Raw genomic sequence first — 22,816 nt, forward strand, 5'->3', positions numbered from 1 at the left:
ACGAGATTTGCCATGTGCATGCTCCTACCACAGAGAGCAGACAGGGCAGAAAACATCTCCATCTGTCCTACAGGAGCTGTATGACCCGGACGTGTACACTGGACTCCAAACATGCGCAGGCCACCTTATTAACATGCTTGCGGTTTTTAACTCCATTCCAGCCATTTTCTTAATTTTTAGGTACTTAACTCCTTTACTAGGGCTGGCTTTGGGGTCCTGAGTTTCAATGAAGGTTGGAGGAGTTAGACATTAACTGGGATCCAGTATGTTTGAAAAACCCACTGCGCCTTTGCATTACCAGTGCTTGACAAGCCGGCACTAAGGGTCAACATTATTCTGAAACTCACAACACCCAGTTTCAAAATAATGTTGTTAGCCAGACCCAAAACAGTGGGATTTACAATCTGAAATCATACGGGCACTTTTTAAAATTTGACCCTTGAGTAATGCTCTAAACTTTAGCTCTGTTAGCTGCCTATTTAATATCAATGGTGAAACAGAAAAGAATAGGCACGAAAAGCCTCCAAGGCAGAAAATTGTGCAAAATCACAAGTTCTCAAAATGGTCTGGCACCCAAGAAAAACATACATACGTGGTTTAGTGTCAAAGCCAGGGATCTAAAAAGCCTACTTAAATGCACGCGTTCCTGCAGGAGCGCTCTGCAAATCTGAGATTTGCCAGAGTAACAGCACCCAGTTCTGCCCTTTGGTTTGTGCAGATGTGTGTGCACAGCGTGAGCTGCAGGCAGGGTATCCAGATCTACAGTTTTGCCAAATAGGGTCCTTTTTTAATCAGTATTACTTTTTTTTCCTTTCCCCCCAGCCATCTGGGTGGTCTGAGAATCAGACCCGAAATACCTAGGATCCCTCGAACCACATGTTCTAATCCCAGCAGAGTTGACTCAGTCCTTCATCCTTCCAGGGTAAATTGACTTCTCTGCTCTTTATTGCGTGGGGGGAACTTTTGGATGAGATTTTAAAATTTCCGCTCTGTATGGACATTAAAAATCCTACATTTTTCTTCCAGTATCACAAGCCAGCTTTCCTGCCATTAGTTTTTATCTCTCAGCACCTTGTGTTATTTGCTCCCATGGCCACTGGTAGCTGGGAACCCAGATTAACCAGCACCTGAAAAGTGATGTGCCGCAGGCTTCATTTCACAAGCCAATGGGATGGATGGGTTTTGTCCATTTATCTCCACACATCCTGGAAGGATTTCAGAGAAACACAGTGAAAATGAGGAGGCTGAGCAGATTGATATTTGAGTATATGCTGCAGGCTGCAGCCTGGCCAGTTCATTAGCGCGGGGAGGAAGGATATGACAACATGCAGCAAGTATCTGGAGGGACGTGTTGCATAAGGAGGTGTGCTAGGAGCAGAAGGGTGAAATTTGGGGAGAGAAAAAGAGAGGGTGGACTAGGAAGGTGAACTGCATGGAGAGCTTTTTATACTGACAAAGGATTTGCTTCAGGATAGAGTAAAAGTTCAACCAGGAGATACAGGACCAGAAAGGGGGAACCCGCACACCCCTGTGCTGTACAGGGGAAAGTGCTACACAGGAGCGAAACACTGCCACAGGTTTAATCGTCTCGTCCTCATGAGTGTAAGAAGCTGGTGAGAGGTGAAACACCATCTAGAGAGGGGATTTATTTAGGATTAAGAAAAAGGAGAGGCCAGGAGGGGCAGCGCTCCACATTTAGCCGAGAGGAAACTTGGGAAACAAATTCATAACACTGGAGTTTAAAAGGGCAGGAGATTGGCAGTGAATATTTATCTATTTTCAAAGGATGCTGAAAGCAATGGAGAATGGGCAATACCATTGAGATAGCTTCTGAAAGACCTGTGCTATCTGTTTAGAAACTCTTTAGAAGGTAGCGGGAGAATAGAGTTCAAATAAATTTTTCCTAAAGCACAAGCTTAACAGCGGATAAGGTGGAAGCATGAAGTCACTTTTAATCTACTATAAAGTGAGGTAAGCAAAGGGATTATCACTTAAGACTTGCTGACATGAAGCTCTGAGAATGACATTTAAAAGCAATGGTGGATTACAGAGTGACATCATATTAAACGAACACATGCCAGAGGTTTACATAAAAGACCTCAGAGATCAGGCTCTTGTTCTCAATACTAAAACCTCCTAGTCTTTTTTACACTTCTGGCGGTGATTAGGCTAATTTAGAGCTGCAGTTTTTAATTCAGCAAATTGTGGTGTCACAGCACCAGCAACTTGGTAGCCCAGATCTTCACTGAGTGCTAATGGGCTCTACCCCATCTGAGCTCAGCGAGGCCCCTCACTCCAGTGCCATGCTGCTGGCATTCAGCAACTGAAGATCCAACCGAAATGTTTGCAAGTCCGATCTGTGTCTTACTGCATAGTTCAGTGACTCTGAAACCATGCACCTTCAGGTCCTTCTGGACTTCAGGTTTGAGTTTTTCAAAGTATTCTGAAGGCTATTTAACTAAACACACATGATGAAACTATCCTCGATTTAAGGAACAGCATAGATGTGCAAATCTCTCTCATAAAGGAAAATGTTTGAAAATTGTTAACAAGATTCAAAAGAGAAAGCTGTGGGGTTTTGTCTTTGGTTGGTTGGGTTTTTTCCATGAAATAGTTTATCAGATTGGAAAAACCTACAGAAACATTCTAGCCCTGATGAGTGTTTTGGATTATGTCTGCCCCATTTTCAGAAGACCTGATCAGCCTGTCCTCCCACTGAGGTCGGAAGATGTTAAGCGTGTACCTACCTTCTCAGTTTCTGCACAGGTAGGTAGTGCTGGGTATTTCTTTTGTGATGCCTGAAAACATGCCACAAGCCCCTTCTGGGGAGCCAAATGAGTCACAGACCACCTGACTTTTCTTAGTTCTCAAAACATCAGGAGGGTGAGTATTACTGTAACAGCATTTTAGAGATGGGAAAACTAAAGCACAGATGGAATTAAAGTAATTTTTCCAGCTCCCAAAACAGGACAGCAGCAGCCTAGTATTTAATCTGTGGTCTCCTGGAGATGAATCAAGTGACCATCAAGTACTAATCCTGGTAGTTTTAGAGTGAGATCGGTATTGATAGTCCCCCAAATCACCTCCTGTAGGTTACCAAAGAGCCACCTAAAAGAAACACTCTCCTGCTAATTACAGACCAGGGAGAGGTTTGAACCAGCCTTCTGGAGGGGACCAGCCTCTGCAAACCATTGCTTACTTGCACATTCTTATTTTCTTAAACAAATAAAAAGAAGCATGTGGGAAAGAAGGGGACAGAACAAATTGGATGTGGGAGCCCCCAAACCTGTTTCCCAAATGAGCAACGTATCTATTTGGTGAAAGTCGTAAAACTTTGCAAAACACATAAGAAGACCTCTCTGAGCAGCTGTTTGCTTTGACTCCGGAGGGAGCTCGCTCTGTCTCCAAAGCAGCACAGTACCATCAATCACGATCTGCCAAAGATTTTCTACTCCGGTAGCAAAGTAAATATGAAAACCCACAGGTTTTATTGGCATGTACGTTCTGTGGCTCAACCAAGCGGCGTCCTTGTTGCAGGAACAACCATTACCTGGGGTCCCATCCCAAACCGCCTGATGGGATCAAAGCTACAGCCTCATGGGAGCCATGTCCCGTGGAGGTTAATCGAGGGCACTTTACACACGCCCGATAATGCACAAAGGCGGCTCCGCGAGGTTGCGATGCAACTGGCTCCCCTCCATCACTGGCTGTTGTCATGAATCCCACTGGGTGGAGGGACAACCAAGAGCCCCCAGCAGAAAATGAGGAGCACTGGCAGGAAAGCCCTGGCAGGGCCTGGCTGGAGTGTGGTCAGGGCCACAGGGATCCTCGGAAAACTTCACTGCAAAACTCCGACACCCCTTCACTAAGTGTGTTGGAAGTGAGATTTTTCAAACGATTTCTATCCGGCAAAATGGAGGGGGGTTTTATGTGTGTTTTTTAAAAATAGGAACAGCAAAAGCACATCTGTGACAATAGCAAATTCCACCTCTACAGCGAGAGACACTGGCGTTTCTCAAAGCACAGTTATAAGATGATCATGATTATTTTTTGTATGGCTGAACAACATATTTTCCCTTAACCCCACTTGGCCTCCCTTGGCTGAATCTCACAAAAACAACAAAGGAAAGAGGAAACCAGCCTGAAACAGATATCCAACACGGAAAATCTTGGGTTTGACATTAAATTTGGCAAATTTGTAAACACTTGAGACATAGCCTTTTTATGATGCAAAGTTTAACAGTCACCTTGCCCACCTGTGAATTACTCTGCCTGAACAGCTCGGGAACATTGGAACTGGTCCTGAAAAGGTATTCTGTAATTTTTAACATACTAAGAAGAAAACAAACTTCAACAAGCAGGGGTAATAGGATCAGATAAAGAAAAAAGTGTAGGCTGAATATCAGGGAATATCTGTAATATATTAAGATCTCGGGGAAATGGAGGAAGAACCATGATTAAACCAGATAAAATCCCTACCAGAGGGAAATTAAGGGCAACTCCACATTATCATGGAGATGGAGTCTTCTCTATGTTTAGGTCTTTGGGACAATTCAGTCCTCATGAAAACCATGGAATGTGACTATCAGCACAGGGGTTTTTTTTATTATTTTATGTGTGGACAGAAGAGCAACATCAATATTTTGTTAATAAATAATGTCAGCACTGCATCCTGAAACACCACCAGGATATCGGTAGAAAAACAAGGCTGCTTTTGTTTGTTACACTGCGTAATGCCTGATGGGTTTTAACCACAGTTTAGGAGCTACTGTTAAAAAGCTTCTTGCTGAGTCAAGCCTAGGCATGCTGTTTACAAGGGTTAGCCCTGAAGGCTCTTGCATTGGCAGGGACTTTTAAGCTGAGCTAAGGATTTTTTAGTTATTTTTGTTGTGCTTTAAAAAAAAAAAGTTGAGAGTAGCTAAGCACACCTAAAAGTGGGGAGTGGAAGGGAGCTATCAGTAATCACCTGCCGTCTCTGCCAGCAGCTTTCCTCTGTAGTCAAGGGCTTGATCTTGCAAAGCTGATGCTAAGAGCCCCCTTGGTTTAAAGTGGAGGGAGTTATTGCAGAGACTGGGCCCCAGTGGAGTAAGCTTTTGTGAAGCAGCTCACTAAAATATGAAACAGTCTCTTTGTCAGAAAAGGACCTGCTCTAACTTACGAAGTGAATTTGGTTCAGCTTTGAACCTGCTGAAACACCCTGGCTGACAACTTTTGCTCCAGTAACGCCGATCTATGTTCTGCCTACAACCAACTGCGCAGAGTGAAATTCTGACAAATCAATAAAAGCTGTATGCAGGAAATGCATATAACACCAACCATCGCTCTTCCACAGAGCCTGGGCCACCCTGTGCTGCAGGAGAGGTGAGGATCCCAGGGAAAACTAGTATGTGGCTGTGTAATTTAATGCATTATCGCAACGGCATACAAAATGAGTCAGAACAGGCAAATTTATTTTTCTGTCATTTCTTAGCTTTTGAGTGCCGTATTTTGCAACCTTAATATTAAACAATGTTGCTTTGTGGAAGTGGTACCTCATAAAATTTGTATGTACCAATATAATTTCCTTTATTGATTTTGCTCTAACTCTACAGTCCTGGAACAGATTTCATCCCATACTCAATTTTACTCCATTCTGCATTACACCCTTTCTCAGTGTCCACTGGGCTCCAATCCTGTCTCTCCCCCCATCCTCCATATGACCACAAGCTCACAAGCATCAGAATCCGGGATGATGCCTTGAATCCACAATATTGCTATTGGTTTGCGCTGCAGAGAGCTCAAGGATCATCCGAACGAGATACCTTATTTTTCTAGACTAGCCAAGCAAGCACCATGATTCTGCCAAATTGTTCTTAAAGCCAAAGAAAGATGTCAAAAAAAGGAAAAAGTGGTGTATCACCAAATAAGTAAAACCAATGGAGGTTGTACAGAAAAGTCAGTTATCCTAATGACTGGAAAAAATAATATTTTACCCTGAAAAAAATTCTCTAGAAGTATATTTCAAGGCAATACCAACATGACCTGCTTCTGGCCATATACAATAAATGCTCAGTGATTTGGAAGAAGACTCAAGCCCTGAAAATTATTTGTCATGCTGTTTAACAAGGAAATGACTGAGAGATAAAGACTGACAACAGTGACCAGAAATGCAGCAAATCTTTCAGGCCCCTGTCTTGGCATGTGGATCTTTTATTACTTAAGTTTTCCGTATTCCCAACCATTTTCTCAAGAAAAGTGTCCCACAGGTGGTCCTGCTAAAGACAGCCTTGCAGACGAGTCCCTTCCAGTTAGGATAAAATAACGTATGTTCTCATTAGGCCAAATGCAAACAGTAACGAAGGGCAACACACTGCCATGTCACATCGAGCAATCAGGAAACAAACCTTTGACGTAACGCAGCAGGCAGATAATAAGACCCCATAGTTAGCAACAAATGATACTACACTTAATTTGCTGTGCAGTGTTCATGTAATTAGATAAATTTGGCACCAGCAAGACAGCAGACAGCTAGAATATGGGCTTGATGAATTGGGGGCTCTCTGTCAAGCACTGATCACATTAATCATAAAGCCAAAACTCAGTGACACAATTTTCCTTTCAAACATTTACCATCATTTTCTAGAGTGAAAATATGCACATGCCTTTTTTTTTGGAGTTGTTTACTTTAAACAGAAGGATGGATTTCTGCACCACTGGGATGGAGTTCAAATTTCTAGAAGCTTGATCGTGCCACAGAGTTCACCCAGCCTATTGAACAAGGGATGCACAACCTCTACGCACGCTCTAGCCCAGCTCCACTACCGTGTGCTGGATGATTTCACGTTGGACATCCTCCAGCAAGGAGAGCGAGTACTATGTTATGATCTCCAGAGCAGACTGGAGGAGAGAAGAGGAAGACAAGAGAGAATTAGAACAAAAACTAGAGAAGGAAAGGGCAGGAGATGAGGTTAAGATATTTGCAGATAAAATTGAAAGAGAAAAAATGCTTGAGAGACTAACTCCACAGCTGGTGAGAATTTTCCCAGTGTAGTTGTGCTGTAGTGCAGGGCTCTTGGAAAAGAGCGGAACAGAAGTGGCTCTTCAGTTTTTTAGTTTGACCCTAAAAACCACCGCAGACAAGAAGCAGTTGGCTGCTCAGCTTGGTGCTTCACCAGGCACAGAGGCAACCTTCAGCGCAATGCTCAGGTAGTAAGGCTGATCTTATCAAATGTTTCAAAGAAAACTAGATTTCCTCTTCTAAGACCAACAACCAAGTTTTCTCTCCAGTACCTCACAAGCTGTTTTTGTGAGAGGTGCTGCTGGGAAGGTGCAGGATCCCAAAGAAGAAAGGCAATAGTTATTTACCAACAACTCTACCCAAATACTAAGCAGGCCAAACTTGGTGCCCTGACAGACAAATGTGGTCACTGCTAAGACAGTGGATTATTAATAATGGAGCAGATGGACTGAAACCTGATCTGCCAGCACTGTACACTTTGGCCAGGCTTGATCAGTTGGACAACCCCAATATGGTAAAATACTGACTCCCGTCACTGGGCGTTATGATTCACAGGTATGTGGCACCAGCTGGCAAGCTCTTGATTACGTTCTGGAGAAGACCTTGCTCCATGACCCTACTGCAGAGGCAGCGCACCCTATCCTGTCCGCGAGGAGCAAAGGGGAGAACGGAGTGGGGCACACAAATAACCTGGTGCCAAACATCTGAGTATCTGCCATCCTCTCTTCTAACCACTGTTTTGAATATTGTCCCTTTCAGAAGTCAGTATGTGCTTTATTAGCCAGAGCTCTGGCTTATTAACTATCTCCCAGTATGTTTTTTTATTAATCTTTCTTATTTCTACAATTTTTGTTTCTACTTGCACGCAAGACCAGAACTATTCCATTCAGCCCCCTCAGCCCCCCCAATTCCCATGTTAGCAATCTGCTCTGCCTTTCCCCCTTTGCGCGCAGCGTGGAAGGAGCTGCTCTGCCCCTTTAAACATCCAGTCAAACTGCCTGCCAGCCAGAAAGACAACGACTTGTCTTCTGGTAGGATCCAGGGGAATGCCCTATCGTTTTTTCCTGCAGCATATTGAAAGTGGAATAAAGCCCTGGTAGCTGTGGGACTCCATAGATCTCCTGGCTACCGCTGTCTGCACTACTTGCCTCCCAGGGGCTGTTCCCCCACTCATACCTATCCAGAAAAAGCACAGCTCTACAAACAGCCCCTGCAAAGCTGGGTGAACGCTGACCCCGGCCGGACGGCGAGGCCACAGCAGGGCTCCAGAGTCAACAGAGGGATCAAATGAGAGTTTTTTAAGTGATGAGCCCTATTTATTCTTCCCTTGCTCTTCCTAAAAAATGTTTCCAGCCCTTACAGGTTCCCCTACAGTGAGTGCCTTGGGACCTGTCCCTCAGCTGATGGCTGAGTCCTGTGTTACAGCCCCAGGCTGAGGGATTTCAGGGTGGCCACGGGACCACCAACCCCATCAGGCTGCTCCTCACGTCCCAAGGGGATGGTGTGTTTCAGGGACGAGGAGAAACCCTCCCGGCCACGCAGTCACTACAGCCTCTGCCCACATCTCTGCTAGCTCCTTTTTCCCTGCCCTGGTCAAAGCTTACAGGAGGTGAACCCAGATCTCCATATAAATGTGCCCTCCAAGGCATCAAGGACTATCGAGCTGTCATGTCCTGGATGAGAAGATTAACCACGATCATCCCTCTCAGGGTACGGCCCCCGACTGGCGCCTGTGCTCGCTGGCCATCTGCTGCCCTGGGGAGCGGAGACTCTTACGAGGAGGTCACCACTGAAACCCAGGATCCTGCCCCTCCAGAGCAGACATGGACACCCATGTGAGGACCTGCCTCAAATGCATTTTAGAAAACACCATCCAGCCTGTCCAGGCCATTGTCTGGTGAAATCAAAGTGGATTACGGTATCCCCTGGCAGCCTTTCCCCACCCACCCCCCCAACTGGCGGGCAGGGAGGAATGGTACGTGAGGTCTCCAAACGGAGGGAGCAGCGCTGGGTCTTCACTAAGTCAGTGCCAGAAACGACCCAGGGACGGTGGGATGTGAGAAACACAGCGGGCGCAAAATCACAAGTCAAGCCTGTCCCCGGCACCCCAGCCAGATAACGACGCAGAAGCCCTGCACTCCCATCCCGCTGCTACATGGCAATTCTATAGGTTTAACGGAGCTGTAGAGCACTCCTGCCAGGCAGGTCAGTATTGCCAGTGGATGGGGACAGCGGGGCAGGGGGTGGCCAGTGGGGCCAGCCTGCCAGGGGGGCAGCGAGTCCCTAGGACCTTAGCAGTGGGATTCAGCATACCGCGGGTGGTCAACATTCTAGCGAGGCATGGGAGCGGAGGTGCAAGACTTACCCATGGATAGCGTGGATAGAGTGAGGTTCGTAATGGTATCGTCCTTCCTGGTGGCGCATGTCAATTGGCAAAGGAGCGTGGAAGGCTGGAAAAATGTGCTGCGGCACTGTTGAGGGGAATAGAAGAAGAAAAAAAAAAAGGGACTTCAAAAACTTTTCCTTTCCTTTTAAAACAATTTCAAAGGCACTAAATCTCCATGAATTTCAGAGCAAGAGCAGTGCAAGACAAGGGGTCTTCATGATATCAGCGCTATCATACACCAGAGAAGTGGAATGAATAAATAATCAAAGTCATGCGGAGAAATCCTACATCTTCGACATAAAAGATCTCCAACAGGGTTTTTGACAAAGACAAGCAGCTAAGCGCTCTTTGAACTTGAGGAGATTATAGGAAGCACCAAGGAAAACCAGACTTGCAACGCAAATCAGACTCAACAGAGCCTGGCATGATCCAGACCTGCGTCGTCCCTCATGCCTGGAGTGGCAGCAAACACCCTTCCTGAAGGTCTGCAAACACAGGTTGGAAATATTTACCTAAAAATGTAACAGCGAGAGCAGCGCTAATGCAGACCGTCTAGGCAGTCAGAAGAGGCTCAAAAGTGCCTACTGCCAGGTTCTGAGAGAGGAGCCCAAATTGCTCTCACTTGTAATCACTTGAGGCCCTATTTTTTATTCATTTGAGAAGCTTGTTTCATCTTTGATGGAAAGATAAAGTGGTCTCAAAAGGCAGAGAACACCTACACTGACTTATTAAACCTACAGGTTTTAATATTTATTATTGACCCCAAAAGTTAACGGTGAGAATATTTGAGTGAGTTGAACTGATAGAAAATTCATCAGGTTATTTCTCCACGCCACCCCCGACAATGCTTCCTGCCCACCTCGGCCTTTCCTGCTAAAATTACAGAAGCGAAATAAATACAGTTAGCAGATCCTCAATAACGATACCGTAAAATTGTCCTCTGATAGGGCTCATCGCATCTGTAAAGATGCCGCTTTCCAGATTTGTACCAGCGATCTGCTTAAAGATAAAAGGCTGGTCTTGCTCTACCTTTACACACAGTCAGAAGTTCTTCATTAAAGATTACTTAATATTGTCACAGGTCTTCCCATTCCCTCTCTGGCTTCTTGGCCTTTCTGTCTAACTGGAGACTAAAAGCAAAACAAAACCAACCTCCTAAGTGAGCATTTCAAAACCCAGTCTGCACTCAGTATTTCACTGTGACTTGCCTCCACGACAGGTAGCATCTCTCTGTAGAGTGGGGAAGCACCATCCAAAACCAAAGTGTCAAAGCTTGGGCCAAGTCTTTCGCTGATGCTCAGCAAACTCCAGCAAATGCCAAACTCTTTCCTATGAAAGACTTAAAATTCAGCCTTTCGCATCTGTGACTCCAGCTACAACAGAACTACGCCAATTCCGTCCGGCGAGGCTGTGCTCCTTGTGGGTCCGTCGTGCAAAGCCTGCGTGAAATCCCCGTATACGTCTTTCCCAGCATATCAGCAAGAGGATCTGAGGCTCCTACTCCCATTGCAACGTACAATCTCCAAGCACAGCGCGGCACAGGCGCGTCAGCCGGGCTGCCGGGAGAGGTGAGAGACTACACAAAAACAACCCTCCTGCCAACTCTGCTTAAAGGCGTTAAGCTAAGGTAGTCAGGGTGGAAAGTATTTAAGGCTCCACAGCAGACTTGCTCTTCGTGCTCCAGTGAAGGGCTGGCACCGCACACTACCTGATACACTGGGAGCATTTTTGCAGCTCGCCTAATGTCAGGACACAGTAGGGTAACTGTTAACAGCCTTCCCCCCTTCTGCTCCCTTCCCCTCCTTCCCCAAAAGCAGCTCAGGGAGCAAATAAACTTGCATCCTTTAAGATTTGCTTTAGCAGGAGGAAGATTCACCCTTTAACCATCCTGGGTAGGGATGATCTGTTACATAAGGACACTTGTAAGGAATCTTCATTTTAAGAGGCAGCCAGTGTTTTTCCAGGTCAGAAATGAAGCAGAGTTCAGCCGTCACACCCCATCCCCTGCTCACGCAGCCCCATACAGCCTCCAGTGTCCCCAAACCATGCTCAGCCCAAACCGCTGCCAGGGCTGGCAGGCACTTAGAGCTGCTGCCCTCCTCCCTGCGGCTACTGCCGCAACCCATGGCTGCCGTGGGGACCAGAGGGAGCGGGGCAAGGAGGTTTTACATCATCATGCACCAAGCACGGTCACAAAAACAACTATCCCTGCACAGACATCTGATGTCAGACAACACAAACACCTCTTCCAGCCTGAGCCCCTAGGCTGGGCTTCCTGCAGAGCTCACCCCGTATTTATGCCATACAAATAAACCCAACTCTTCTGCAGTCCTACAGCCAACCTACACAGCCCAGCTGGCATCCCGATAGGTGAAATTTTGCAACCTCCCAAAACAGGGTGGCCACTCTGTAACGGGCAGGTCCAGGTCTGGGTTAACTCCCAAACTGCAGAAAATTGCGAGTTGACATGGGCTGAAGCTGTGCTGGGCATCATGGTAATGTTTTAATAATATGGACACTCATATGCTAATCCTTGGGCCCATTCCCTGAACCAGTTTAATTCACTGATAATGATAAAACTATTAGGAATAACAGGTCAAATGCTGAATCTCTTAAAACCCAGGCCAGTTATGTTTTAGTTTGCAACTGTGCATTTCTAAATGATTGATTGCTGAGGTAATATTGGAAAGTCTTGTGCAAAAAAGTCTTTCCCTGTCACTCAGGGGAGCTGGGGAAAAAAAAACATGGGGTGTTTGCTGTCTGGCCTCCTTTCCTAGCTATCTGTTGGTATAAAAATGACATCTGAAGAGAATTTCTCCCTCCTCACACCTCTGATTATTAACGGGAGAAAAATTTCCATGAACCTCCTCCCTCCCACTGGCACTGTCGTTTTGTTTTTAGCATTTCAACCTATCTGGACTGCGAGAGGGTCAGTAATTCCCCTACCTTGGGCGCCTGTTTCCCTCTGCCACTCATTTCCACCCCCACCACGTACTCTGTGTTTTGCTGCCGCCGAGGGCGAGGGGACGGGTTGTTTTTGGTGACGTCCCTTTGCAACGTCCCACTTCAGGGCTTTCCCTCTGCTCCCCTGCCTGGGAGCGCCAGCCAAGCCTATGGGCTCCGGTGGCTGGTGCTGTTCCTTTTTATTTTTTTTCCAGGTGCTTGGTCAGAAATAATGAATGGTTTTATAGGCAATCAACTACCAATTCATAAACGTCAGCCTGGCTCTGCGTCTTGTTCCCACCCCTCCCGAAGAGGACGGCGAGCTGGCAGCAGGACAGCAACACACGCTGTTAACAAAGATGGATGTTTTACACATACAAGTTAAAAAGACAATTATATTCAATTACTTCAAGTAAGTCATGGTGATGTATTCCTGAATAGCCAGGGGAAGGGCAATGTGATGATTAGGGCAATGAATTTGCCAACTTTAATCTAATCAAGGCAATCTTTTGTTTAGCATTATCTGCTTTGTGGTGGCAGAGGATTTACCAAACCCAAGCAATCTTTGCAGATTTAACCCCAAACCTGCCCAATTAGCGCTAATGATGATTGTTTTACACAGAGGGAGGAAGCTTTTAGCAGGAGTCCTGGGGAAAGCTTTCCCCAGAAAAAAGCTGGGCCACGCCAAGCCATGTGGTATGATATGCTGCAGCACGAAGGCACGGTATGGCACCTCCAAAAGTCCCCTAGCACTGGAACAACAGATAAACATTTTCTTTGGCTCCCGCGGAAGGAAGAGAAAACCAAAGAACAAATCAAAGCAGCACCCAAGGGGCAGGGATGATGGGAAAACAGGGTGTTTCATACAGAAATAACACGGCTCTTCATCAAGTCTGCGGCACGCGGCTCCCAGGGTGAAGCACAGCAGCAGAGCAGCAAGGCACATTGGGGAGGCCCCACCTTCCACCCAGCTGCTGCTTGTGCAGGAATGCGTCTGCTCCACCGCGCTATTTGATAAGGGGAAAGACGCTGCTACCTGTCCCCACTTGTCGGAGCTGATTTTCTGGCCAAGGTTTATGAGCAAGACACGGACCTCCCACTGCTATATTCTCATCCTTGTCTATTCAAAGGCCAGCCAACCCTCTGGCTTCAAAGAGAAAAGATATGAAGCAGAAACGCAGGTTTAAAGGGGATGTCCCTTTGCTGAAAATCCCAGGAATCAGGGAGGGAGGCATCAGAAACGGGCATTTTTTGAGGATGATGCAGGCTTTTGATTATCTCCACAGATAAACCTGTGCTTCAAGAGAAACACAAACTGCACGTATGGGTTTGTATAACAAGCAAAGGAGCCGTTTTGACATCACTCACAGCAGCACCTCTTTTTGAGCCCCAAAAGAAGAATTAGGAAGGGTCAAATAAGCTTTTTCTATTCCAAATGCTTCAGCCTACACACGTGATTGCTAAAAAAAAAAAAAGGCAGCAGAAGAAAAGAAATCAGACCCCACGCCGCTGAATCGGGTTTCATTTGGAGCTTGCTTTGACAAAAATAAGCCCTTGGGAAAGCACTTAAAGGATGTCTTCTGTTCCCACTTACAACTGGGATGCTGCAGCAAGGCTGGCTGGGGAGACACCCTGAGAAGCCCCCCACACACCCTCTGTACCATCCACAGAATCACAGAATCACTAAGGTTGGAAAAGACCCGTACGATCATCAAGTCCAACCATTACAAAAAACCAAAAACCCCAAACAAACAAAAAAACCCCACCACACCGCAACAAACAAACAAACAAAAAAAACACCCGCACCACACAACACCATGCCCATCAAGCCATGTCCCACAATCCGATACGTTCCGGGCTCCCACCGCTTTATCTAAAGCACATGTGAGCTGCCCAGGCCACCAGGTGGGCTAAAAAAATGCGGCTTTCCTACGGACGTCCAACAGTCTTCTGTGGGAACAAGCAGTCCTGCCTGATAATCCAGTACCTGTAGTGCTTTTCTCAACAAATTTGCAAGAACACCCATAAAAAAATTAACATTTTATAAAAGCAGAAAAACAAATACTGACTTCTTGAAATCCCTTTTGGCTTGTTTTCCTATGGTTTTAGTGATGCATGAGACACCGCCTTCATAAAGGGATCACAAGCTACTTTGCAAAGACTAACAAAGCTTCACCTCTCCTTAGGAAGAGAAGTAAACATGTGCATTTGAAACACAGCCCTTTTTTTGCTCGAGAGGGGCTGAAACAGGGCAATGTAAAATAACTTGCCCCAGTCTACGCAGTCAAACAAGAGCAGGTTCCCCAGCGAACCTCAACCACAGCAAGCAGAAACTGCAACTTTATCTCTAAAAGGCTTAGGAGCCCCAGGGTATTGGATTGATTTGGATTAGTGAGAGAAAAACTTCTCCAGACAACAGCTCATGCACTCTTGTCACAGTGGTGTCATTAGCAGCTGTGCACAAGCAGCTGATACAGAAAAAAAATGGGAAGGGCATCTCCCAGAAGATGCTGGTGAGTGTCCACAAGTGCTTTTGCAGCAGCAGCTGCAAAAGCTGTCACGGGCCCCATCCCTGTTACTCAGGGTGGTGGGACGCTGCTTGGTGTGACACGGTGGCTTGCAACGCTTCTGCTTTTTTTTCCCCCCAGGTACAGCTTCTTTGAAAAGGGTAATAGGAACATAACTGCTGCCTGCACCAGACACTACACGGAAACCTCTAAGACATGAGAGGAAGCATTTGCTTGTTTTCCCCATCTCCAGAGCAAAGGCCCTTCTTGCTGCCCACATTTTCTCCTGGATGTCCAAATCTCACTCTCTTCTCAGGGACAATGTTAAAGATACAACAAACAGGAAATGTCCTTCAGTCAGTCATCACCAAGAGAAGCCCAAAGCATCAAGTGAGAAATAAATCGTAGGCAGCTTTTGTTTTCTTGTTACATTTTTTAAAGTCCCAATTTTACTCACCCACAGCGTACATTTTAAAGGGACGCATTTTGGCATCCAACGACTGTGGTGGCAAACATCAGGTTTGTTTGGAAACAGCAAAGAGGGGCTCATGCTTTGCTCCCCAGCCCTCCTGCAGTGATTTTCCTTACGTCAGAGCTCCCCCGGGCTTGGTGGGCTTCAGAGCATCCCTGGACAGCCTCGGCGTTCGAACAGGGGAGGCAAACCCGGCCCCAGGCGACTAAGCGTGTGTGTGTGGCTACTTGACTCCCTTTGATAGTCCCTCCTGGGCGTTTCAGTGTTGTATTTGGATGGCTGCCCCTCCAGCAAAGTGCTGCAGGGCTGTAGGTGTCAGCAAGGGAGATGTTTTTGTGTTTGTGTGACGTCCCCAGAATAATGATCTTGCTGTTTAAGTGAGTTGAGCGAATGAATGGGCGCAAGAAAAACATCTTCGCTGAAAGCACAGCCAAAGTTAATGCACCATTAATAATGGCCCGGGTGAATTATTGGAAGAGATAATAGGCTTGGGGTCAAGGAAGGTCTGAGACAAAGAACTGGGAAAATTGGGTCACAGAAACATGACAGAGCAGATCACGCTGATGGGCCTGTGGGATTCTCCTCGGATGAAGTCATGTACCACCACGCAGAATACTAAGGGCTTTGCAGGGAAAGCCATTCCCAGAACCACCGCTTGGATCAATATGGGGAGGAGGGGGAGCAGACACACGAGGCTACAGAAGCTGCCTCTTAGCCCCCCACGAGCTCCCGTTTGAGAGCTTCACTTTAATATTGTTTAGATACTTTGCAAAATACACCAACTGCGCACCTACCTCAAAATGGGATAATTATGTGGTTGCTAATTACACCGATCTGCATATTTTCTAAGCAGAGAGAGGTGTGTGGGGGAGTACCTGCCTTCCCTGAATGGCAGTACCGTGCATTTCACAAAAAGCCATCTCAGGTGCTTCAGCAGCTCCGTTTTTCTGTCTCCAAAATCGTGGCGGACCGGCTGTGGAGCCGCAACCTCATTTCCCACCCCGCCCGCTGCCGGGCTTCACAACACTAAATTACCGACTAACCTTGCTTTGTCAGAATTTCCCTTCTGTAAAATGGAGATAATAATACCTCCCTACCTCAGAGGTTTGGTTAATGTTTATACAGCACTTTAAAAATGATGTGGTAATTAAGTGCGCAGTATTATTATATCAACGTGTATAATGATTCCAGCAGACAGCACTATAAACAGGGCTGCACCGTGCATGCTTTTCTTTTGTTTGGCTTGTTAGCATTTGGTTTGGTTTTTATAGAGCATACTTCAATTATTATTGGTTAATTATTACATTGTCTTATTACCTGCTCAGTGGCTTTGACAAAAATAAAAGAGGAACTACACAGGTACAATAATAGTAAATATTCATTCTGGCCCGCTATGACCACTATAGCGAGGATAAATGGGAGGCAGGCTCCCACCAGCTCACCTACGGGAGACCCCTCTCCCGCCCTGAGTAGTACAGGCCATTTTGAAGCACATCCAGCCAGCTGTTTCCATCCAGAGGGATGCAGAACCAGTTTTCTCTTCTTCTAACGTACCTAATGAAGAAAGATGGTGGTAGCCTGATGTACAAAACTATTTTTTTCAGACAATGCGTGTCAGGATGCTGGAGAAGGCAATGCACTTAGCTTAACTGTGGGTTGGGTACAGCAAGCCAAGCTTCCCATTCAGGTAAGCAATAAAGAGCACACAACTAACTTCTGTTGGACAAACAGCTCAGGTAATGGTAAATACCTTGTAGGAGTGTTGGAAGGAAAAGGGGCCTTGCTGGGCTGCAGATATGTGAAAAGTAAACAAAACATAATAAAAAATACGTTGCCCTTCAGCTATAAAATCACCAAAAAAAAGCCTCAAAACAAGCATTATTGTACTGACACCTCAAAGCATCTGCAGGACAGAGTCAGCGTGACTTCACACTTGGAGAAACTGAGGTGCAGTGAGGAGCAGAGGACAACACCAAGAAGGCTTGCCTCTCCACTTCCCTCTTCTCCAGTACTGCTGGAGCCCCCCGTACACACCCCACCACCATGGAAAGACCCGGGAGCCATTTGTTTTCCTGCCAGCCAGCAGCGAGACCACACGCATGGCTGCTCAGCTCCGTCTGGGGACACAGACTTTGGATGCCCATGTGGATGCGGTACTTACTTTATGCAGAATAAAGCCCATTCCTGGGGTTACCTACACAATAAAAACCATTATAAAGGCCATGAGACACAGCAAACATCTTCATCAGACACTGCAAATGCAAGGCTGCCCCTCCCCAGCATCCCTGAGGAAACCTCCTTGGAAGCCATCACAGAAACCATCCATCCTCCTGGGGACGGCCCAGAGGAGTTTATCCTCTTACAAAGTTTATTCTATTGCTTCAAGTCTCTTGAAGATGCTGAGGGCTGCCATTATGCAGCCCCCACCCAGGGCATGGGCACTGCCGGCACATGGCAGGCAGAAATGTGGTCCTGGTAGCCATGCAGCCAGGGAACACGTTTTGGCCCGGCCACTGTTTTTGCATTCGGGCAGCACTGCTGAGCCACAGGCTGTGTCCAAAAGTGGGGTAGGCAGGCATGCGTCTGCGGAGCGAGATATCTCTTGCAGCTGGGACGGGAGCGAGATTAGATCAGTGAGCTCCCCCCGCGGCCCTGTGGCCAGCTGGAGGCAACACTGAAGGAATTTGCCCATAAATTTCCTCCCCACCCCAAGAAAGAGGCGGTGCGCTTAGATGAACGCAGGCCCTAATGGATGTAGGATATTCTTGTTCATCTTGATGTCTAACCCATCCTGAAGCTCCTGGCAGCTCTCCTCAGCTTGCTCCCGTGCACTGCCTGACCTTTGTTAAGGGCATTAAACCTGTCAGTCTTTTCCTGGGCAAAAGAGCTGGAACAATTACAGTGAGGCTAAAAATGGCTTTTCCCTCTACATGGAAAATTTAGATTAAAAATGTAAGAGTTCATTGACATTTTCTACAAGAACGTAGAACTGTCGGTAAGAAATCAAACCCTGAAATACCTCAGTTGCTATCTACCATCTCCGAAACGCTGCATGAGGGGCTTTCTGCCTCAGCCACCAAAGGGCTGGGGACAGCTCTCCCAGTGGGGACAGCCCAGCTGCTTCTGACAGAGACACAAGGACACCAGAAAACCCTGCAACATGCTCCCATGCAGTAGCTGGCTTTGCAGCACACTTCAGGTGTGACCAAAAATGGGGCACTTTGCTTCTTGGTGAGAAAACAGGAATTTTCTGAAGCCTGCAGACAACCCGCATGGAAAGTTCTGGCTTTGCTCTTGTAAAACAGGTTGTACCCAAAACTTTCAAAAACTTCAAAATGGTGTTGGAAGGATGAATATATTCACATCTATAGAAGTATTTTCAGACATTCAGGTGGGCTTCTGTGAATAAAGGTGATGCATTATTTATTATTCTACAGGAATTCCTGGGGTCTTCGGGTTACTGATATGTGGCAGCCTTAAGGGGGCAAATCCCTATTTTTTTTTTACCTCTGGGAAGGGTAAATAACACGAAAGCAGAGCTCTCCTGCAGCCAGGGGGAACCCCACGAGCACAACAAAGTCCTGCAGCGGGGTGCCCGAACACCGAAGCTCTGATGGCTTTCCAAAGAGCAATAATTAGAAAAGTTTCTTGATCAGCCTTGTGGCCACCAGCCATCATCTTCAGTCCTAAATAGCCTGGGTTGGGGGAAGGTTTAAGGCAGAACAGTTTTCCATCAGAAAACATTTTCCAGGAACATGCAGCTCCTGTCAAAAGCAGTGTAGAAGAGATCAAGATGGTTTATGACCTATTATATTTTAGACTACAAGAACGTGGAAGTGATGAACTTGAAATGCCTTGAATTTATTACAATAATATCTACCACCATGGGAAGTTTGTGAAAGAGATTGCTGAGAATTTTTGCTTCCTGGGAAATTAAAAAGAAAACAAAATTGCCTTTTTCTGCTAAGTAAGCGTTGAATTTTTCTTTAGGACACGAAGAAATTTGAAACATCAGCAGTGCAATGGCACACGGCAGCCTGCTCCACTCACACGCCGTTGCTGGAGAGGACGCCCAGGTTTCGGTCTCTGAGCTGCACTGCACAGGGCTGCTGTCACGGCCCCTCTGCTTCAGCAGCCAGAAGCATCCCAGGCTCACTGCCAGATGCTATGCAGGCATGGCGAGCCTGCTGAAACGTAAGCTGCCGAGGCTGGGATGGAGATAGACAACAGGATGCAAATCCCATCTGGGACGTGCCAGTCCGCCCCACCACACCTGATCAGAAGTTTCTACCTCCTTGCTGAGGATTTCCAGAGTGAGACTTTCCAACCAGTGCCGGCTTTTTATCAGATGGACGAGGAGCTGTGACTACCAAATGGCAGAAAACAAACCCAAAAGGCCTAATACAGCTTATTAATTCCACAGGTCTTGAGCTGCACATGTTGAGAGTCTTGAAAATCACTTAATCACCAGGCTGTCAGGCCAAGATGTATTTTGAGGACGCTGCCAATCTGACAGTTATTAACAAACAAAGAGGCCACAAGTCCCGACTGCACCGAGATCCTTGTTACTTCTACTCATGCGCCGCCTCCCAACAGGAAGTACTTAATAAGAATAATAATATCCCGAAAGGCCAACCTACGGCAGTGCAATTAAAAAGCTTTTCTGTCTCACTTTGAGGGGGGAAAAAAATGAGAGGGAAATTAAAATCAGACAGGAAATTCCACTAGAACAAGCTGGCTTATGTCCTAATAACACAGGACTGTGCCAACTCCTCCAGAAAGCAGAGGAGGGGAAGAAAAAAAAGGGGGGGAAAAAAAGAAAAAAAGAAAAGAAAAAGAGAAAAGCAGCCCTCTAGACTGACTCAGATCTGAGGCTACATTGTGGTTCGGCTGTGGCTGCAATTCTAAAGGGAGAAAGGCAGCACAAGCAAATAAAAGGCAGTTTGCTTTTTGAGCAAGTTGCTGTTACATAATGTAACTCTTGTATGAAAGCGCGGCCACTGTCGCTTTGTCGAGCAAAGACACAGCCCGATAAGCTCGAAGGGCCAGATGGATCTTGGGGCTTGTTCTCCCAACAGCTGCTGCCAGAGAATAGAAAGAAGAAAAAGAACAACAACAAAAAAAAATCCTAACCAGAGAGGAAGAAATCCCGGCATGCGAGGTGCAGGCAGGGAGGTGGGGGCAGACCAGATGGTAGTTCAGCTTGTGCCTGCCTGGATGGGCAGTAAGAGAAAAATCAATATGTCAAAAACATCTACGCAAACTTACGGATCCCTCAAGAAAGACACGTTCACGGAAGAAAAAATGCCTACAGGTTAAAGGGGAAAGGTTTTCTCCAAGTTGTTATCATCCTTCTTCCCGGGCAGCCAGTAGCATCCTGGATTCAGCAACCGCCTGCACTTCCAGTTGAAGCCGCAATTTCAAAAAAAAAAAAAAGGGCCAAGGGGATTTGCCACTGACTGCTCTGGGACTGGGCCAATGAATAGCAAACTCTTTCCTTCCCCCATGTTATTTCACGTTAAAGCTCACTTCACAGTGGGAGCCACATTGTTTGAAACGGCTGGTGAAAAGGCATTATGTGAACCTCAGCTGACTGCGGAGTGCCCCAATATCCCCTGCCTTTCTCCCGTGGTCCCCAATACCTGGCTGTGAGAGACCCCTCAAGACCTCAAGATGTTTCTTTTTCTGGGTACCCCAAGGAGAGAGAAATGCATTTGATGCACGTGCAAATGAGGTCTTGACAGAGGTCCTGGCTCCTGTGGCAGGGACGGACCCTGGGGAGCAGAGAACCGGAGTGCGAGTCCATAGGCAGCTGAACTTGCTGCTCGATACGGCTCAGCTGCTCCCGGAGCTTGACTGTACATCTAAGCAAACTTCTCCTTGGCTCTCAAAAGTGCAACTGCTTCGGATGGCCTATAATACAAGGCTAAATTGTGATTTGCTGTTAGATGGAGGCATTGTGGGAGAAAGCACTAATTGGCATTTATGACTGAGAGGCAGCAGGAGCACCAGAGGACACTGATGCCCTCAGTTGCATCCGATGCAACCAAGCCTAGGATCTCCACTGGTGAGATGCAGAGGGATGGGGAAGTTCAGCAGCCTCAGCTTGGAGACAAGGAGAGAGCTTAAGCACCAAAGGGCAAAACTAGTGAATGAAAAAGGAGGGAGAGCGCGTCAGCTGTCACGCAGCACTCTCTGCATGACACTTCTCATCCGACAGCAAATCTAGCAGAGCCCTGACCGTGCGCCTTCCACTCGTGCAAATAAAAGCTAATTGAGGAGTCTCATCCCAAGCTGCATCCCTTGGAGCAGGTTTACAGATGGGGATGTCTTTTAGCATTCAAATCGACCCTGCCTCACGCCCCCAGCCACGCATTCACACCCCTCCCCGGAGGTGGCACTGGCACTCACGCAATCTCACACTGAGCCAGCTCAGGGAGTTCATCCAGTTGAAAACTAATCACCTAAAATTTTATTGCATGGGGTTTTGGCTGGATCAACTCCCTGAACCAGTTTACCATGAGATCGCTGGTGCACGAATGAGCAAAGGCCCTTAGGCTGCTGTTCAGCAACCACTTCCAGCCCAGGCTGCCACTGAACGCAGAAGTCCTGACCTCCCTTGGCCACTTGTCCCCACGTCACAACACTCTCTGTTATGGTGGCCAGGCTGTTTTTGTGTGGCTGCAGGGCTGACTGGACTGAGGAGTGCATCCCGCTGAAAGATAACTTACCCCTTCCCAAGGGCTGGTGCTCAGCTGGGTAAGCTTCATGCTCACAGCCCAGCTTCCCAGGTCCTGGGGGGCACAGCTGCTTCTAGTGTTGGCCAGGCTACATGTATGGAGTAGCTGGGATGACTGTCCACTGCAAACTAAATACGCTTTCCCCAAATTCATCAGGTAGTGCACCATAAGCTGTCTGCTCAAGGAGCCGGCACAACTTGCAGGAGCTGGAAAGCCGCCTTGCAGAAGAAAAACTCCCAAGCAGATGCCTAAATCCCATGAAAGCTCAGGTGCCAGTGCCAACAAGAAAGGGCACGCCAGCCCGCCCTGAGCACAGACCTACCTGAACGGTCTCCCCCGCCACAGGGCTGCCTGCTGCCATCGCGGGGACACCCGTACCCCCTCTCACTACAAAGACTTTCTCAATCTTTCAGGACAAGGCTGTGCTTCAAATGCAGCGCTGGCATTTCTAGCCTCTCCAATCCAAACCACAGGAGTGAGTTTGCTTTCTTTATGCATATGCTCCTCCAGGCACTAAAACAAACTGAAATCAAACTGTTCCTATAGGCAATGGCTTGAAAAATTTCCCCTTCGTATGAAAGGTCTGTTTATATTATTTGTAAAATTGAACAGATCGAGTCTGGAAAAACCCCGTGCAGAGTCTGCTGTGTGTTTTGACCAAACTTCTTTCTGGAAATGGAAGTAAAGATGTCTGCTTTCTACTAGTGATGATAAAATTGCAGGGCTGGGTATTTTTTTCTTGCACTTATACCCAGGTGATAAGCATCTCGG

At 46.9% G+C, this 22,816-nt stretch overlaps 1 protein-coding gene across 2 annotated transcripts in view; it reads right to left on the reverse strand.

Moving 5' to 3' along the window:
* Window positions 1-22,816, reverse strand: part of GLI2 (GLI family zinc finger 2) — a 143,668-nt gene that overhangs the window by 57,542 nt on the left and 63,310 nt on the right. For both annotated transcript variants that reach the window (XM_059820111.1, XM_059820110.1), the window contains exon 2: window positions 9,363-9,468. In XM_059820111.1, coding sequence (XP_059676094.1) covers window positions 9,363-9,468 — 106 coding nt within the window. The remainder of the gene's footprint in view (window positions 1-9,362; window positions 9,469-22,816) is intronic.

Source organism: Gavia stellata, chromosome 8, assembly GCF_030936135.1.
Source record: "Gavia stellata isolate bGavSte3 chromosome 8, bGavSte3.hap2, whole genome shotgun sequence".
Classification (NCBI taxonomy): Eukaryota; Metazoa; Chordata; class Aves; order Gaviiformes; family Gaviidae; genus Gavia; species Gavia stellata.